At 33.0% G+C, this 19,259-nt stretch overlaps 1 protein-coding gene across 1 annotated transcript; it reads left to right on the top strand.

Annotated features, from left to right (window-relative positions):
- The first annotated feature begins 6,811 nt into the window (after positions 1-6,811).
- LOC105059849 (uncharacterized) lies at positions 6,812-18,289 on the top strand. The gene is made up of 5 exons (XM_010943314.4): positions 6,812-7,015; positions 12,279-12,355; positions 16,900-17,066; positions 17,156-17,261; positions 17,491-18,289. The coding sequence occupies exons 1-5, from the start codon at positions 6,871-6,873 to the stop codon at positions 17,881-17,883; spliced, it is 888 nt and encodes a 295-aa protein (XP_010941616.1). The 5' UTR covers positions 6,812-6,870; the 3' UTR covers positions 17,884-18,289.
- The last annotated feature ends 970 nt before the right edge of the window (positions 18,290-19,259 follow it).

Raw genomic sequence — 19,259 nt, 5'->3', positions numbered from 1 at the left:
CGCGCGAGCAGGCCGACCCAGGCCCGCGCGCGCAGGCCGACCCAGGCCCAGGCGCCTTGCCTGGGCCTGTACCCCGGTCCACCGTGGACCGGGCGGTCTACGGTTGGGCCTGTGGACCGCATGGGCGTTTCTCACGCATTTCTCAAGGTCCACGGCACTATTCCGTTGATCGAAATACGATCGGACGGCATGGATGGCTCCCGATCTTGATCCGATGGTCCAGGAGGTTATTTGGTTTTGTTTAGAACTCCTAATCCCTCTCTAATCAGGTTTAAGCCCTTTAAATAGGGTTAATCGGTGAAATAGAGAGGAGGCAGCTTGGTTTTATCTCACGAAAATTCGTGAGGGCTGTGTTCACGCAGAAACCAGAGAAGATCGGGGCCCATGAAGGAGAGAGAAAAGACCGTATGCTATGAGAGAAGGAGCAGAAGGCTCTTGGACAGCGGACGCCGGTCACTTCAGGGGTTCAGGAGGTCTTCCAAGAGAGAGAGAGCTTTTGAGAGGAAAACTTCTAGTGAGAGAAAATTGGGTGCACAAGAGTTGAGGATGAGGTCTCTTCTTGTAAATTTTTTTTTTATAGTGAAGTTTGTATACTCCGTGGAGGTGAGTCCTTTTGTGGCTGATCTATGTATTTTGATTGTTTTGTTTTGTTTCTTCTTTCTTCCTGCTGTATCGCGTGGTACTGAAAAGATCTTAGGAGGTGGTGTCCTGTCCAGACATCCATCCAACATAAATGCCACTCTCATGAATGATGCAAGAAGATAGATTTTCCCATCAAAATAGATCCCTAGTTTCGCTCTGTCCTACTAAGAAACTTCACCCTTATTTTATGGAGGAAGCGTCGAGCGGAGCTGTTAAGATAGTCCTTCGTATACCAAATAATCTATTCATATCTTCTTCAAGTGCTCAACTTCTTCACCTCTAATACATGAACATTCATCTTCATTGTAACCTACTCTACCATATACCTAAGTTCTCTTTTCTTTCACTAATTGATTCTCCATATGCTATAAATAAACTAGGGTACATAGCCCCTATTTATAATAGTAAGATCAGTCTTTGCATAATTTGGATCAGATTCCTCTTTTTATCTTTTAGAAGGATATCTATCCTTGAATAATTTATGGGAGACTCCTCTTCTTAGTTTAAATAGAATTAGACCTCTAAAAAATATGATAAATATTAAAAATCATGAAAAAAAATTAAAATTCAATAGAAGATAAATTTCGGCTCATATATTAACTTTGCCTTAGTTTTATCAATTCTTTATAGGTTGAAAGATAACTTTTGGTCAAAGCTATTTTCAAAAAAGAAAGTGTCAGTTTGATCAGTTCATTTCGAAGTCTAAATGATTAGATTTTGATTCGATTTGTCCTTTAAAAGATTGGCCTAAAGTTGTAGATATTAAAAAGATACTTAATAAAGGATTATCTTAATTAGGAATCGTATGACTAAGTTTTAATCTTCTGAAGTTTGAAAAATTAATCTACATCGAGTCTGGTGACCCTCCAAATACTTATTGTAGTCAAAATGATTCACATTGAATCTAGTGGTCCTCTTAAATATTCATAGTAGTAGTGGTCCATATCGAATCTATTGATTCTCTTAAATATGAATAGTATCAGTAATTCATATCAAGTCTAATGATTCTTCTAAATATCCATAGCGGCCAAAATGGTTCACATTGAGTCTGGTGATCCATCTAGATCATCCCAGTCTAACTAAGTATGCTATAGGCATGGCATACATTTGCAAGGAACGCATTGAAACCAAACACATTATAGCTTTAATGATGATGTGGACTTAGGCTTACATTTCATCTCATCTCCTTTCCTAAACATGCTAAGAAACAACATATGTGAAGCTTTTGTCATGCATGACTTTGAAAGGAGAACTCCAATCCCATGCGTCGGCAAGGAGATGTTGTATCCATCTCTACTTATCTGAATCTAAAGAATGTGGAAAAGAATGATGAAGAATTTTGGTCATGGCTACGGTGGATCTTGACCGACTTGTCTAAAAGGGACCTCTGTTGTCTAGGTTTTCATATTGCCATTCATTTATGAATTTGCGGAGAAGATTGTAGCTACAGGAACGAATCTTTCAAGCTTTTCGACTAACTTTTGTTTCCACGTCATGAAGTTTGCTTGAGAGAGGTGACTGGCATCTCTCACGTCTAGAGGAAATCTAGGATTCATATCTGGTTGTTACTTAAAAAAAAATATATATATATATATATATATATATATATATATATATACATAGAGAGAGAGAGAGAGAGAGAGAGAGAGATTATTTTTGTTAGTAAATTATTGATATTTATCTTTTAGTCCTTCAGTGCTTTCGAATTCCCCAAATATCCCTGGACGGTCAGATTCCGCAAGTGGTTCGAGCGGATATTACTGAATTTTTATCATCACCTTTTCTTGTAGTACACATTCTTAATGCGTCCGTGAACGTCGCAACAAGATTTGTTAATTAGGTTTGAACATTCCACCCTCCGTACCCTATGGTCTGGGCCCAGAAAGCAACAAATTTATCGCGTGGTAAGACAGTGCTACTTTGATGTACTGGTAGCACTTGGAAAAAGTGTGCCTTCAAAAGAACTATGTCATTTTCCCATTTAAAGCAGGATGGCCTATCCAGTATCCATGTATGTTGGCAAATTCTTTGTGCACAGGGACGGTGTGGCGTGAAGCACCTCATTTTATTGGATCGATCTATATAATTATTATTTTTTTAATATATATTTAATTTTTATAAATTATTTTTTATTTAAAAATTTTATATAATAAAAAAATTATTATTTTTTTGATAAATTTATGATATTCTGCATTCAAAAAATTATAATTTTTATTTATAGAATATTATAATATAACACAAGATGTCATGTATAGAGTATCATAATTTTTTATAAAGGATAAAAATATTTTTGTCATTCAAAATTTTTAAATAAAAAAATTGATCTACAGACATTAAATGCGCGTTAAAAAGTGGTTGGACAAAAATATTCTTTTCATATTATGATATTCTGTGCCATATTATGACATCCTGAATTATAATACGCCGGAGGATGTCATAACTTTTTTTATAGGATTGGAGTATTTTCGTCATATAAAATTTTTAAATAAAAAAATCGATAACTATATAGACCAATCGAATAAGACAGTACATTCCACGTCAGATTTTCTACACCGCCCATGGTGTACAAAAAATTTCTCACATATGTATGGATAGACGTATGGATGCATATACGTGAGTGTAGCCACATAATATACTTCTATCGTGAGAAAAAGATATATACCTTGCCCAATTTTATAATAGATAATGAAACATTCAAATTAAAGATCCATGCTCCTAATAATGATCTATATTATTAAAAATATCTAAAAATCAAAATTTATATATCCTAATTGTCGCTAACTTATGCATCGGATGAGTGCGAAGATGAATAAATTAATATTTTACAATAATGATTTTTGATGATACAATATAATAATAATATTTAATATAGTTATTATATTATATTATATTAATTATAATATAGTGATACAATATTATTATATCATAATATTATTGTAATATAATAATATTATAAAATATAAATTTTAAAAATTATTATTTGTTATATTATTTAGATTAAAATATCAAAATAAATAATTTCTAAGAGTTTTTTATTATACAAATAGTTAGATAATTAAAAATATTATATAATATCATTCATTGTTATTTGCTGATACTAAAATTACTTTCTCAAATTAGCTATCAAATAAATATTAAAATTTTATAATAATTAAAAAATATAGTTATCAAATAATAAATAATTTTTTGTTAAAAATTCAACCATCAAAAACTCTACGGATAAAAAATCTTTTATCCATTATCTACGGTAATGTCAAATAAGAACCTATTCATTGTGTTCGGAAAGCGACTCAACTCATCCAATTTAGGATCTAACCCAAGGAATATCTTATTAGCCCATTGTAGATTAAAAGTACAGGAAACATGCATGGAGAAATATTGTACAATTACTTCGTCTGCTCCATAGAAGGGACTAATATTTCTTAAGGTATGCATTACAGAATGTCAAATGAATAATTAGCCTAACTCCACAAACACCTCAACTATAGCTAGCTTCCTCCACCACCGTCGGATCTCAAAACTACGTACATGCAAGAATCTATCCTACTTCCTAAGCTTTGGGACAATAAGTAAATTTGAGTGATTTGAACTAGGCTAGTTCAAAGGAAAGCATATTTAAGAAGGCTACGCAGTCACTTGGACCAGAGAATCTTTGATGGAAATTAATTCGGCTATCAATTCCATTTTCTTGGTTCTTCTTCAATCTCTACCGCAAAGCTCACGTTTTCCAACTCCTACTCCACTGTTGATAGGGAAATGTGCTGGTACACCACGTTATGGTGGGCCAGCATGCCTTTGACCCCTAATGTGGGAATTTGGTGGAAATTAATGGATGGTGATCGGGATGGATTTGACCGTCTGATTGATGGATCTCACCCACCTCCATGTGAAAGCGGCCATAATTCCAATAGCGCACAACACTTTGTTAGGCCAACATGAAGGGAATTTTGTGCTCCCTTTTGTTTGTTCTCTTGTTATCGTTATCTTAATTTCTTTAGCTCTTCTCATGGAGAGAGCGCAAGGAGTGCGGTAGTTTAGAACGGCAAGCAAATGGAACAGGTCCAAATGTCGGCACCACCTTTAATTGACATGAGGGTGGGTTATTGGGGGCGAATCAATGCCCTTTGCTCTGCCAAAAGTCCCATTTCTTGACTTCCAAGGCATTTGCTTTGTCACTCACCCCAACCATTAATGAGAGAGAGATTCTGAATGCCTAGGTGTTAGCTAGGTAATGCCCCAAGGAAATCGAGGTGTAATTTAAATAATGCCCACAAAGAATTGGGGGTGTAGGGGCTATAATAATATATTAATAATTGTCTACTCGTAGCACTGTGTCTGATAGCCTCGTAAAAGATTAGGGCGGTCAAAAGTGAGATTCACGAGGATCAAGTAACATTTGAGCATAGAAACAAAATTCATGTTGGCCATGTTTCGAACGTGTGAAATAGGAGAAGGTCTTGAGATAGAACAAATCTTGCTCATACGCAACCATGGAAACAAATTCGCAAATTGGTGCATGCATAGCAATGATTTTTCTAGTATTAATAAGTGTAAGTTGTTGGTTTATTAACCGACATAATTCAAAACTTTGATATTGTAAGAATAGTCGGATATTAAAAAATGAAATAAAAATCTATGTAAAATCATTATCTTAGATACCCGAATAAGTTGATCTCTTAAGGAAACAAATTTTAATTTTATGTTTGCTTCTCTCTCCTCTCTTAAAACCATACAAGATGGATTCCCATGAAAAGATGTAATAATAAATTTGAAAGGAACAATCCTTGATGATCGGATAGATCATGTTACGCTCACTCTTTCACATCTATAAATACAGAAGGGGATTGTTATAAATTAAATACGAAGTAAGTGAACTACAATGCATCCTTTAAGCATTTAAGAAGGGAAGATTGAGTCTATAAAAAAAAAAATTGAGGGAGATTTTATTTAATCTATTTTTTGATTTTTATTGCATCCGGATTTGATTGGTTTGATTTCGACGTTAATTCTCTTCTATTAAAATATACTTTAAAAACAATACTTGCAGTCTATTGTATCTTGAAAGTAAATCATCATCAACTAATTGTATCTGGGTACGGTGAATTCTACTACGAATTATTTACTATGTACTAAAAGTAGTTTACTAAATAATTAAGACAAAATAACAATATTAAGAGATTTCCAATATCTAGAAGAATTTTTCCAACATAAGTTTTAACCAACTATGTGTAACATGACCAAAATTAGAGTAAAATTATTAAACTATGATGAAATGATTGTTGCTATCCATATCAAAATGGGCAGCAAAGCTCTTTATGTTTGAAAGAAACTACGTACCATTCCCCATTGAGATGGCAATCAGTGAAAATGCTTCTTCGCTCTTTCCTTTTCCTAATTGATGTTGCTCCAGTTGTTATAATAGGCAAGTAAACATGAAAACATCGACTTGAATATTGCAATCCTAAAACGTTCTAAATTATCAGCCATAAGGTTCCACAAGCTTTCACCACAAATTTTTTAAGCAAAGCAACATCCATGCATGCATGCATGGCAAAAACTTGAAGCCATTCGTATTTCCAGAACCCAAAGTGTTCTTTCAATTATGCAAAATTCTCAACCTTTTTGTAGTATATAATAATAAAACCGTGCCAATGCTTATCACATCTTTCAGAAAGATAAAATTTTGTCCCCCTTAAATATCTTGTATAATTTGAGATAAATATATATATGTAGCCCTTCAAGGAGTTAAATTTGATCGTCAATCATCATGAAAGCTAACTACTCGTGCCTTGAGTTACATATAAAGTAAGAGCGAGCTCCAAGTAGAACTTGATGTACCGTTATGTAATGGCTGCAATTAATATTGATAGATCGTTGATATATATAGAACTGATGTCTCACCAGAAGCACCACTAGGTTAAAAAGAAAATATATACCCATGATCCCTAGCAAGCCTGTTTTGGTCTTTTTACAGATTTACAGAAGGCCAACTTCATTGTCTCATCTTGTGAGGTGTCATGCAGTGAAGGACAGCCCTACTTTTCTCACGCCATTGCTTTGTTCAACCTTTTTGGAGAGCAACGAGCATGTTTTGACCGGACTGGGTCAGAAGAGTAATTGGCCTGGCCTTAATATGTACAACTTACATGATAAGGGTTAGCCCTATTAATGGTGGGTAGAACTGCCTAACTTGCTATCATCAGTGGTTCTCATCACACCAAACTTGAGATGAAGAGAAATAATCAAAAGATGAGAGGCTTCGAGAGGAGAGGAGTGAGGCAGTACAACAGATCGGAAGCCCCTCGCATGCGATGGACCGAGGAGCTCCACCGCCGCTTTGTCGAAGCTATCGATCGCCTCGGAGGACAGAACCGTAAGTTTGGATCACATGAAGCTCTCTCTCTCTCCCTCTCCCTCCCTTTTTGTGTATGTGTTTATGTCTGTCTGTGTGTAAGGAAATGGTGGGAGCGCCATCGTCTATGTTTGAAAGGAGAACCTCTACCCACCGCATGCTTTGAGTAGAGAAGTGCCAAACACTGAACTCTCTCTTTCTCTCTCTAGAAAATGGAAATTTTGGCAACTCGGTCTGTAGTTGATACAAATATTTAGCATAAAGTCATGCAGAGGAATTAGCTTGATGCAGACACGCACCAATGGACTTTCAGACTTCTACGGCTTAGTTTCATTTTTCTATTAGAATTATGCATGTATTTATGTTCTCCTAATGATGAATATAAATAACCAATCTTCAAGGGGAAAAAGAAGAACAAAGTGCGGCCTAATGGATCACACAACTTGTGAACAAGTTGGGAATCGTTATCAAGGAAACATATCAATAGCCGTCTTGGGTACCTGTGCGATCTAAAATTGCAGTTATCATAATAATATCCAAGAACGAGAACCTACATGAATAGAAAAGTTTATAGTTTATGAACTTTCAATTTTATAATGTGAAAAGCTTAAGGAGTTGCTATTTGTTTATGATGATAAATACATCACTAGCGTATGGCCATTTCTGCTCTAGGAAGTCGGATCACGTCAATGAAACAAATGATTACCTTATTTCAGAAAACGGTAGTTTCTATAATATTTTTTTTGAGAATTTTCATAGTGCATATTAAACCACCAATTCTGACAGCAATTGGCATAGAAAAGTTTAAAAGCAATTAATGATCCTCATGGGTCCAGTATTGACGTCTTTTTACATGTACATGCACTGATAGCTATGTTGACAGAATGGCATCTAAAAATTGCTATATTACAATTTTATATTTTTTAAAATAACGCTGCATAAGAAAATTCTACAGTATGAAAAATAGAGGATTGAAAAGTTTTGCTTGGATCGGAGCATGTAAATGCTATCCTAAGAATGTGATACAGCCTCTCTACATAAGGATTTGGGGCGATCACGTCTCCAAAGGTGCAACAACTCAGCTCGATCTTTCTCTAATGAGCATGATCGCCGGGATGCTTAACCCAAATAGCTCCTTCCATTGCAACAGAGAGCACGGAGACAATAGAAATAGATATTTGTTGTTCTAATTAATATCCTAGGGCATTGGATCCAAAGTCTTTTTATAGACTCCATCCAACTGACCAAGGAGACGTTAAGATTCCAAGGTTATGTGATGTTTCCAAACACTATAACCTTTTGGAAATCCAACAAATACTTATGAAGTATCATAATACTTTGAAAGGAAGCATCACGCAAAAAGTATACATAGTACGCATCACGATGCACCCATGCCCCGCCTCACCACATGGACAGCCGACCGACCAAACCGACCACACATGCACATGTGTGTGGTCACCTACCCATTTTCCCCAAAGCCTGACTTGAGCTCCATAGAATGGGACTTCCTTTTGAGCAAGTTCGAGCAACTTGTGTTATTGATTTGAATCTCACTTATTATTATTGATTGTACCAATCTAAAGAAATTATAGTAAATTAGACATTGAATTAGATCTTTTAACTCAGACTTCTACTTAGTTATCACACGGACAATGCAAATTAATTAGATCTCTATACGGTTAGCATTAATTAAAAGACTTGCACTTAGTACCTTGATTTTTCATAAGAATTTATTAGGATTAGCCCAAACCCTTAGTCATGGCCTATACATTAATTCTTACAACCTGTAGATTTCTATCTTTGACTTATTAAGAGTATAACTCAATCTTTTAATTTACTTTGTCAACGATATGAGCACCCATCATAGGAATGGAATGAGATATAGTTCAAGAATATGCTCTAACATGATTATTCAATTAGTTTCATTTCACTATATTGAACTACTCTCATGGGATCTCCGATTATAGAGTTTAAGTGTCCACGATCGATAACCAAGTAGTGGGCTTAAGCTCACCTCTCTTAATGATTTCAGGACTCCACTCCTAGATAAACTCATGGTAAATTGATCTACTAAGTTTTTTGTAAGACTCGACAAATTCTAAGAAAATGATATTATTCTATTTTAAGTTGTCATACAAATTTATGATAAATTCAGATATATTAATTCATCTTTTTATTAGTATGTACTCATTAGGACTGAGCATGGATCAGATTCGATCGGATGGAAAAAAAAATTATATCCGACCAAATCCAATCGGATTGAAGAAAATTCAACTTGCTACAGATATTTATCATGTATAAATTGTTTGAAAATAAAATGAATGGTTTGTAGCGGGTTCGAATGGGTTGTGTCAGTTTGGACTTCAATGTTGACCAAATATTAATTTTAAGTCCAATATTGGCCCACTTAAGCTTATTTATCTTTTTTTATCAATTTAATGTAAAAAAGATCAAAATCTTATAAGTTACAAATTTTAGACTTATTTTTGAATTTGTACAAAATAAAATAAAAAAATATAAGATTTACTCTTCAGAAAATAACTACACCTGAAAGCTTTCACTTTAAAATTATCTCAAACTGATGTGCTTCCATCAACAATTCAACATTAATATTTTCATGAATTTAAATAGATGATGGCAGGTTTTTTAGAATGAAGTATTCAAGTCTAAATGACGCCGTCCCAAAATGAAAGTAAGTTTGTGAAATACTACATCGGTTGGGTTTATTTTTATACAAGTTAAAAGTATAGAAATTGAATCCGACCGTAAATAATCAATTTTTTATAAACTTCAATCTGATTTCATCTGATTTATTTCTTTCAACTAATCGAAATCGATGTTTATAATTGGGTCAGATTGGGTAGATTTCTTCGGATTTCGATTATTTGCTCAGTCCTAATACTCTTTTAATCAGTCAAGTCTATCATGGCCTTATTATCATAATGGATTGATATAATCAGACATAACTTAGGTACTAATGATAGCATTGAGATAAAATTTTTAATCTACTCTATTTCAATATAGGTGGTATCTCAAGCAGTCAATTCAACCTCTACAATACTTCGAGATATAATAGTTTGCCTAAAAGATGTCTAAGCTACAGCAACATCATCGAGAAGTAAAAAATATCCAATAGTTAATTTTAGATTAAGAGAATCGATAATGTAGTTTACATCACTATAACCCTCAACCAACTTAGGAGATTTAATGTATAAGAGAGGGGGAGAGATCAATCGTTCCCTTAAGATATTAGAATATCCTTTCAACAACTATCCAATTAGATTGATTTGAATTTTGAATGTATCTATTTAATCTTCCTATAGCATAAACAATATTAAGTCGGGTCTTGTTCACCACATATAGAAGATATTCTATGACTGGGAGTATTTGATTTAATCAACTAGTTTACCTAAATTTTTGTTAAAATAAATACCTGGACCATGGAAAGTAGATATAGGTTTCTCATCAGAGCATCCAAACTTTTCAAATATTTTCTTGATGGAATGAAAAAAGAAGAAAATTATTTCTTTAAAGAATTTGATCAGCTTCATCATTAGGATAAAATCAACTTCACTTAAAGTCTTTTATATCAAAATGATATGAAAAAAATTATTTAATTTCATATATAATTTTAAAAAAAATTAAAGATTAGAATATCATCGACATACAAACAAAAGATCACATAGTCATTGTCAATGATTTTGAAATAGACACACTTATCATGATTATTAATGATGAAACTGAAAGGCAAAATGATTTTATCAAACTTTTTATAGCATTATCAGGTACCTATTTTAGACTGTGTGGGAACTTAATAAGTTTATACACTTTATTTTCTTATTTCGTTACAATGAATCCTTTGGTTATTATATATAGATCTATTCATCCAGATTTTTATTTAAGAATATAGTCTTAATATCCATTTGATGAATAATCAACTTATGCATAAATGCAATGGCAAGAAAGATTTTAAGGGTTGTAATTCAAGCTACAGCAAAGTAGGTACCAAAGAAATTTAAACTCCATTTTTTGGTTATACTCTTTGGTTACTAATCTAGCCTTATACTTTTTTATTGATCTATTATGTCTAAGCTTTCTATAGAATATCTACTCATAACCTAATGGTGTACTACTTAGAGGAAGATCAATAAAGATCCAGATTTGGTTTGGATTATTAAGTTAAACTCAGAGTTTATGGTTTCCTTCTAGAAAGGAGTATTAAATGAAGGCATTGCCTCTGCAAAAATAAAAGCTTCGTCTTCAATTAGAAAGATAAAAAATTCTTCATCAAGATCTTTTTTCTTATCTTTATACTTCTTCAAGGTTCAAAAGATCTATGATCAAGGCTAAACCTTTTTTTTTTTCTTGATTCACAAGGAACCTTTGATTTAATAAGGTTAGGGTTAGAGGATAGATTAGATTGAATTGAATTTGGAAATTAGCTCCTAGACAAGAATATATTTTCAAAATAAGTAGCATCTCTGGTCTTTATGAGAGTATTGTTAAAGATGGCACTTACTTTTGAATTTATTACTATAATCTATTGATGCTACTATCTAAAAAATACCCTACAAAGATTGCATATATGATTTTAAGGTCAATTTTTCTTTTCTTAGGTTTAGGTATATCTACCTTAACTAGGCACCCCCACACTTTGAGAAAATCTAATATAGGAGGTTTCTAGAATTCAAAAGATGTCTTATTATTATCCTTAAAAGATATTCTATTCAGGATGTAACTAGCTACTGAAAGAGCTTCACCCCATAAGTTCTCGAGTATATCTGAACTGATTAATCTTGAGTTAGCTATATCTATTAGGGTATAATTTTTTCGTTCCACTATATTATTAGACTATATATAAGGAGTAAAGAGGAATTAACCAATGAATAATCCTATCTTTTTGACAGAATAGGATCATTTTATTCAAGATATATTCCCAATCTTGAATAGACCTAAGCTTTTTAAAGATCTCTTTAGTTTTAGTTTTAGTTTTAGTCTTAAATATTTTCAATCTACCTAAGACTTCATGCTTAGATTTGATAAAATATGTATAACAATATAAAAAAAATCATCAATGAATGCTACAAAGTAGTGATTTTCTTCCTAAATACCTGTTGTCTTTCATACTATATATCAATCTAACCAAAATTGATGGAGCTACTATGTTAAATGAAATGCCTATTATTTTTGTTATTAATTATACTAACAACAAAAATAGCCAACATAAACTTCTGGAGACTTTGTAATTTTTTGATTGAATTCTATTGTGGACATTTTGTTGCAGGGGCAACACCAAAGCATATTTTACAATTGATGGAAGTGAAAGGGCTGAACATATCTCATATTAAAAGTCATCTACAGGTATTGTTCTCATCTTTTAAATAAAAGAAATATATTTGTAATGGACTTTTAAGCACACCTTAATTTTTTTAAAAAAATGTTAGAACAAATGCCTATTGTCACCCGGCAACTAATCCTCAACCAGCTCTTTTAGCTATGCAAAATATTGTTATTAATAAGATAATGACCCATGTTAGACTGACATGGTTTTCAGCAATCCAATAGTTGTTTGTTGTGAAGTGTGTCTCTAATTGCAACATCTAGCTTTTTAGATGAAGATGGGCAAGTCAGAAAGATTATTCAAAAATAGCTAATAAGATACGCCATGGCTATCGTATTGTCATTAAGTGATTTTCAATAATATTGAGTTTATTATTTTCATTTTGCTTAGTTTTTATGATAAAATTATAATATTTTATGAGACTAGCAACATGAACATCTTCATATTATCTATATTAGATGCATGACAATTTTCTTACTGAGCATTAGTTCATATTATTATTGGGGAAAAGGTAAAAAGATTTTATAAATTCATATATTATTCTATATCATACTTTTTGGTAATATCATTATGGTTGCATAATTGCTACAGCCAAAAAACATCATTATATTATAACTGAGAATTTTGTGGTCAACAGGTTTCAGAAAATCATATTTTAGATCTTCAAAATATTTTGTTATACTATCCATTGAAAATATATTTAAATATTATCATTCTAAATAAATAAATAGCATTATAGATATATTTTGAAAATTTCATGGTGAAAAATTACAAAAAATAGTGACAATGCCAAATTTTCATTGTTATCACCATTTTATGACAGTTGTTGCATAGGCTATTATATATGTTCATAGAGTAATGAAGGTACATGAAATAATGATCACTATATCCAAAACCATGCCTAAATTATGAGTTCCTATTGCTCCAAAAGTTGTCCTTTCTTCCTTAAGTATTAACAACATTAGTTTCATGTCTTTCATTTTTACCATTCCAAAACTATAATACTTATCTGTTGAGTGTAAGAAATTTCTTGAAAAAATATACATTACATTTTAAGAAAATTTTGGGATTTTAGATGACTATTTTCTCTACATATTACTATTATTTTGTTATATAGATTTTATATTATTGAGAGAATTTTATTTCTTGTTTCACGATCTTATGTCATGCTAATGGTGAAAGACTCCCTCAAACTATATCTTAATTATTTGTATGTCCCGTTATATATAGTTTTCGTCGCTATAATTTTTTTTGGTAAATGAAAGATTTTTTTTTCTGAGCAAAAAAATGAAAGTAAAATTACTTTTCTTCCATGGGTCTTCTTCAAGTGATTCTTTCAACTCCATTAGGTTTAGTTGACAACCGAAAATGCACCATTTGTTATCTCCTCTAGCAAGAAGGATTCCTTTCTATTTTGTTCAAAATGGTGGGCTCCTCAGTATCTTTCATCTTAGACTTCAAAAGGCCAAACATATGAAGCAACAACAATACCTTCAATAACATCAGAATAATGAAGATTTGAATCTGATGTATTCCTCGTCACCCATTAATCGAGCCACTAGAGAGTAGGGAAGATAGCAACTACCATGAAATCATTAAGAAAGAGAAAAAAAACACCAAGAGGACAAAATGATAGGATGAATAATTCACATCAGCTTATAAAGATCCACCACTCTGGATGTGAATTCTACCATGCCTCAACTTCTCATAAAACTTAGATAACTGATCAAAGTCATGACATGTATGATTTGTTGAACAATATTATGTGATAGCTTCGAGAGAGAAAAATTATCAGGTTGGAAGGCTGGACCAAGAATTCTTAATTACATTTATCATGATTACGATTTAAGTTTAAATTAGAGGTGCAAGGTGATCATTGTTGCAGCTAAAAGCTCATTGCACGTGAATGCTTTCCTTTATATACCACAACATAAGTCAGAGTTTTTTTGACTCACAACCAATGTAGAACTAATGAATGCTTTCCTTTATATACCACAACATAGCCCCCCAGTCAAAGAAAAGTCTGTGTATGGACAAGAAGTTTTCTTCTCCTTATTTTTGCTATTGACTGATGTTTGGATGAGAGGAGCCCCACAGTTGTAGGGGTAGTCTCCTTTTCGGTACACCATTATTGTGGTCAAGAGCTTATAGCTCGGTACGTGAGATATTGTCTGCTCTGATTTATGAGCCTTACGATTTTGTCCTTCAAATGGTACCTCATATAAGAAGAATAATCTCTTCTTATATAAGTCAGAATCTTCCTTGACTCATAACCAATATGAGACTAACGATACCCTCCCTTCTACATCATAACAATCATATTGGGTGTAACCTAGGGTTGGACAACCACCAGTCATATACTGAAGGGCAAAAGTTCTTGACTCAAGTTAAAAAAGAAAGAAAAATGATTTTCAAGATTTCATAAAGCTTGTTAATAAGATGATTTAATGTAAATGTGGGAACAATAAGCAAATTCTTGCACCATTTCTGGCTATTGGGCCCTAGACTAGATTCAAAGTCCCGATTGGCCTAGGATGAGATCAAGATGTTGTAATCACTAGGGACTCAGCCAAACCGATGGTAATTCTTAGAGCCACCTCATCATGTAAACATCATGTACATTCCATGGTCTCTTGCCTAGCACCACATTTGCAAGTACCGATTTAGTTTCATAAGATTAGAAGCCTTCACTAACAAATAATTTTTGCAAATAATATGTTTTGACATAGAGTTATACACCTGTCCATTTGTCCAGCTATATATCTCAAGACTTCACACGTTGGTCACTAAAGACTTGCTTTGTTTGCGAGAAGAGGATGGAGGAAGTGTGGCCAAAGAAAAAATAAAAAAATATCAAATATTTGGTTAGAGTTTTCAAAGAAAAGAAAAAAAAAATAGCTTTCTCATTGGAATAAATTTTTCAAATTTTATAGAAAAGAAAAGTCCATCTAGGATATGAAAAAACCACTTTCCTATGGGACTTATGGTAAATACTGTTTTCCAAAAAATACCCTTAAGCCATCATAATTTTCTTAATGGCTATTTTTAATAGTTAATCTATTAAAACTTAACACAATGTAAAGAAGTTGTGGCAACTTTAATATAAATAATAACTATTAAAATAATCACAATAGAAAGAAGAACTATTAATTAAAAATGCAGCCCAAAAATATTTTTAATAGCTATTTTTAAATATTTTTAGATTTCAAAATATTTATAAATAGCTATTTAAGATATACTGTAAATTATAATATTCTTCGTAGTTAGATAAGTATCCAAATTGATTATGAATTATAGTAATTTTAATAGTTAAAAATATTTAAAAATAGCTATTAAAAATATATTTTGATCATTTTGGTGTTGGATGTTCAAAACCTCCAAACCTTAGTGTTCAAAGTATTTAATTCTAATAATTATGCATGTGATGTTTTCTTCTTTGTAGTCCTTTTATTAAGGGCGTAACAAAATATTTTATGCAACTTATCTAAAAAAAGTAGATACTTAACCAAACATAAATTATTCTAAAAAATATATTTTCTATGTCACTTTTCCATAGCCGACTAATATATAAAAATCATTTTCTCAAGTACCATATATCCAGGCATTAGTTTCTCAGGATAAACATATATTAAGGATAAATATTTCTAAAAAAATAGATGTTCGACCAAACATAAGTTACTCTAAAAAATATATTTTCTATACCACTTTCTCATGGTCAACGTAATGTATAAAAATCACTTTTTCAGGTATCATACATCCAAGCATCAACTTCTCAGAATAAAATATTCTATTGAGATAAGATTTATCCCAAGAACCAAATGAGTCCTAAAAGTGTTGTTAAGTAATGCAAGCAAAGCCTGGTCGCCTTTGCCACCAAACACTCTTGACCAAGTAGTTTAGACCTTAATAATTGTCATAAATAAATGCAATTATTTTGGTCCCCGGCCATGACTTTTCTTTAGTGAACAAATAACTAATGCTTCAATTGGTTGCATTTATTTCAAAAAGATATATAGTAGCTGATAATTTAGCATATATTAAATGCCAAATATATATTGTGTCCCTGGTACAATAGGCAATACACAGGTGATCACTGAGGTAAGCACGTCATCGTATCCGGCAAACTAGTCTACACCGTGATGGGAGCAGCATAAGTTGCCTGCCACAACAGAGGCTCACCTTGCAATCAGCTAACGTTGTTATTTATTTGTTTGTTTGTTTGTTTGTTTAAAAAAATCCAAGTGTCTCGTGATATAATTCTACAAACATGCAAACTTGTCTTTAATTACTAGTATAATCAAAATGCAAGCATTAAGGATTCTAGATACTTAAAATAAAAATTTTTTTTAAAAAAATTCTAGTACCGAAAGACTTACTAAGAGTGGATTAAAAAACTAACAATGAAAATATTTAGGGTCTTTTTCCATTATTGCTATCATGTATGTAAAATATGTGATGGTCACCGATTGATTTAATGATCTCAGAAAGTGTGGTATGATCATGAAAAATTTGTGTTTAGAGGCCGGGATTGCAGCAACTTAATCTTTCTGTCTTTTGCCAATAGATGTACAGAAGCGTGAGCAACCGTGCCAACCGTTGCAACTTCCTATCCACAAAGGATCTGAACAAGCAAAAGATGGTACGACAAGGCAATGCTGATGCATATAATTCAAGTAATTGGGAAGATTCGCATCTAAACTGCACCTCCAGTGACATCCACTCATTTCAAATGTGTGTAGTAGGTTCTATCCATTACCTTGACTTCACAAATTTTTTTCCTTTACCCCTTTCACTCTAAAGCTTGAGTAACTGTTCTACAGACCATCGTTTGAAGAATTGATGAGACATTGGGCAACAAAGAATGGAGTTTATGATTCAATAATTGGCTTCAGACAAACACGAGATGCAGTGAGCCGGCACAACCAGGTTTGCTCCATTATCCCCGCAATTGTACACCATAAGATTTGCCGTATTGTACCAAACCAGATTTCAGTATCGGTACATGGGTATGCCGAACCAGTCCCATACCGATACAATAACAGATTATAGCACCAGTATGAGGGTTCGGTATCGAAACGGCAAATCTTGGTACACCATATGTTCTAAAATTAGACATGCTAACGAGGTGACTGCAAACACCGCCCTTTTGTTTTAGTTGATTCAGCTGAGCTATCCTCAAGAAACGCCGAAGAGAGGCAGATGGGAGTTTGATGAGATGGTTGGCACTCCTCTCCTGCTAGGATCATGTCCGATGTTCGAAACTGGATGGCGGCAACCGGAAAGAGAAATGCCCGAGGGAACAATAGACTGTGAGCTGAATCTTTCATCCTTCAACTATGAGAAGAGGAGGGGTGGGGAAGAAACAAGCGAGATGGGATCGAGCATCGAGTCCGATACAAGCGAAGAGGTCCTCATGTCAAAAAACACAAGCCCTGATTATGCTACTGCCTGCAGGATTCCAATTGAGAAGAGCCACTTGAACTTAGAATTAACAATCTCATCACCCAACTGTTCTGTGTCATGTTCTGCAAGGAAAGAATGCAGTTGATGGATAGGTGCAGGCCCGGAATAAGTAATTGGATAGAGTGACCCTGGGGGTAAGCGAGTGAAAGTTTTCCTACAGTAATTGGATAGGTTGGACAGGGTGAGGAAGCAAATATAAGTTCCGAGCATTTGAGTTAATCTCATGACCCAAGTTTGCACAGCTGCAGACCACTTTTGCAAGAAAGACCAAGATGAATCGGAACGGATATGAGAGAGAGAGAGAGAGAGAGAGAGAGAGATCTTGTGGGCACTTGTTACGCAGAACTATTAGTTTATATATTGAAGTGCACGCGTCCATGTATGCTTTATGTATATTATTCCAGCGATACATTCCAATTGGTATTCCTGCCGGCAAATTATTAGATATTCTAGCAATCTGTACTTGAATGATATCGACATAAATAATTAGAAAAACTACCATTTATTTGCATAATTAAATATGCCCATTGTTGGTCCGACATGGATAATAATGGAACAAGAAGAAAAAAAGAGAAAAGAACAAGAGTATGCAATACATACGTGGTTCAGTTTATTGACCTATATCCACAAATAAAAATGATGCAAAAATTTTATTATAAAAAATTAGAGATTATAGAGTATGAGATTTTATCTCAAACCCTAGCCCCTAATACCCATTGCGCTATGCTCCAAAGGATGGGGCAGACGGAGGGGCGGACCATCTAAATTGGTCTATCTTTGAATTTTGCAAAACTTTTAATCGATTAGAGGAATATACATCATTGTAACTTTATCATAGAATCTTATCAAGCTTTTTTGTATAAACAAATTAACAAATCCAATGGCCTCAAAGAACTCTGTTGATACAGTGTAATATACACTCCACTAGCTCTAAGAAAGAAGCATAATAGGATCCTGGTTGAAAATATCAACCCCGTCCCATAATTAGTAATAATATTTTTAATTAAAACAAAAAAATATAAATAAAATTTATATTTATTTTTCATATCTCAATTAATTTAGATATGAAAAATAATTGATTATTAATTACTAATCATTTTTAATTAATAAAAATTAATTTTATTAATTAATTCATAAAATTAATTACTAATCAATTTTTATTTATGCCAAAGGGTGTCCTTTAGAAAAAAAGAAGGGAGAAAGAAAAACTTGAAAAGCAAAATCTATTCCCCAAGAGCAAATACATCTATAGAGAATGTGCATCCATCAAGTTGTATTATTAAAATCAAATGAAGAAAATATAGCCATCCAATGTGTTTCTTCGTGGAACAGGAGGTGGAGTAGGACACCCTGCTACTTACCCCTTTGTGCGGCCATCTTGATCCAACAACCCAATAAATATCCTCTATTTTTCTTTCTTCTTTTCTTTATTCCTTCTTTATTTTTTTTCCTTCTTTTCTT

This window comes from Elaeis guineensis, chromosome 10, assembly GCF_000442705.2.
Source record: "Elaeis guineensis isolate ETL-2024a chromosome 10, EG11, whole genome shotgun sequence".
In the NCBI taxonomy this organism is placed as follows: Eukaryota; Viridiplantae; Streptophyta; class Magnoliopsida; order Arecales; family Arecaceae; genus Elaeis; species Elaeis guineensis.
Note: the sequence above shows the minus strand (reverse complement) of the source record. Positions and strands in the feature narration are given on the sequence as shown.

Excerpts from the sequence above, each read along its gene's own strand:
- LOC105059849 (XM_010943314.4), top strand. The coding sequence starts at position 6,871 with ATGAAGAGAAATAATCAAAAGATGAGAGGCTTCGAGAGGAGAGGAGTG. Across the intron at positions 7,016-12,278 it reads TCGCCTCGGAGGACAGAACC|GGGCAACACCAAAGCATATT; the intron begins GTAAGTTTGGAT and ends ATTTTGTTGCAG. Across the intron at positions 12,356-16,899 it reads ATATTAAAAGTCATCTACAG|ATGTACAGAAGCGTGAGCAA; the intron begins GTATTGTTCTCA and ends TTTTGCCAATAG.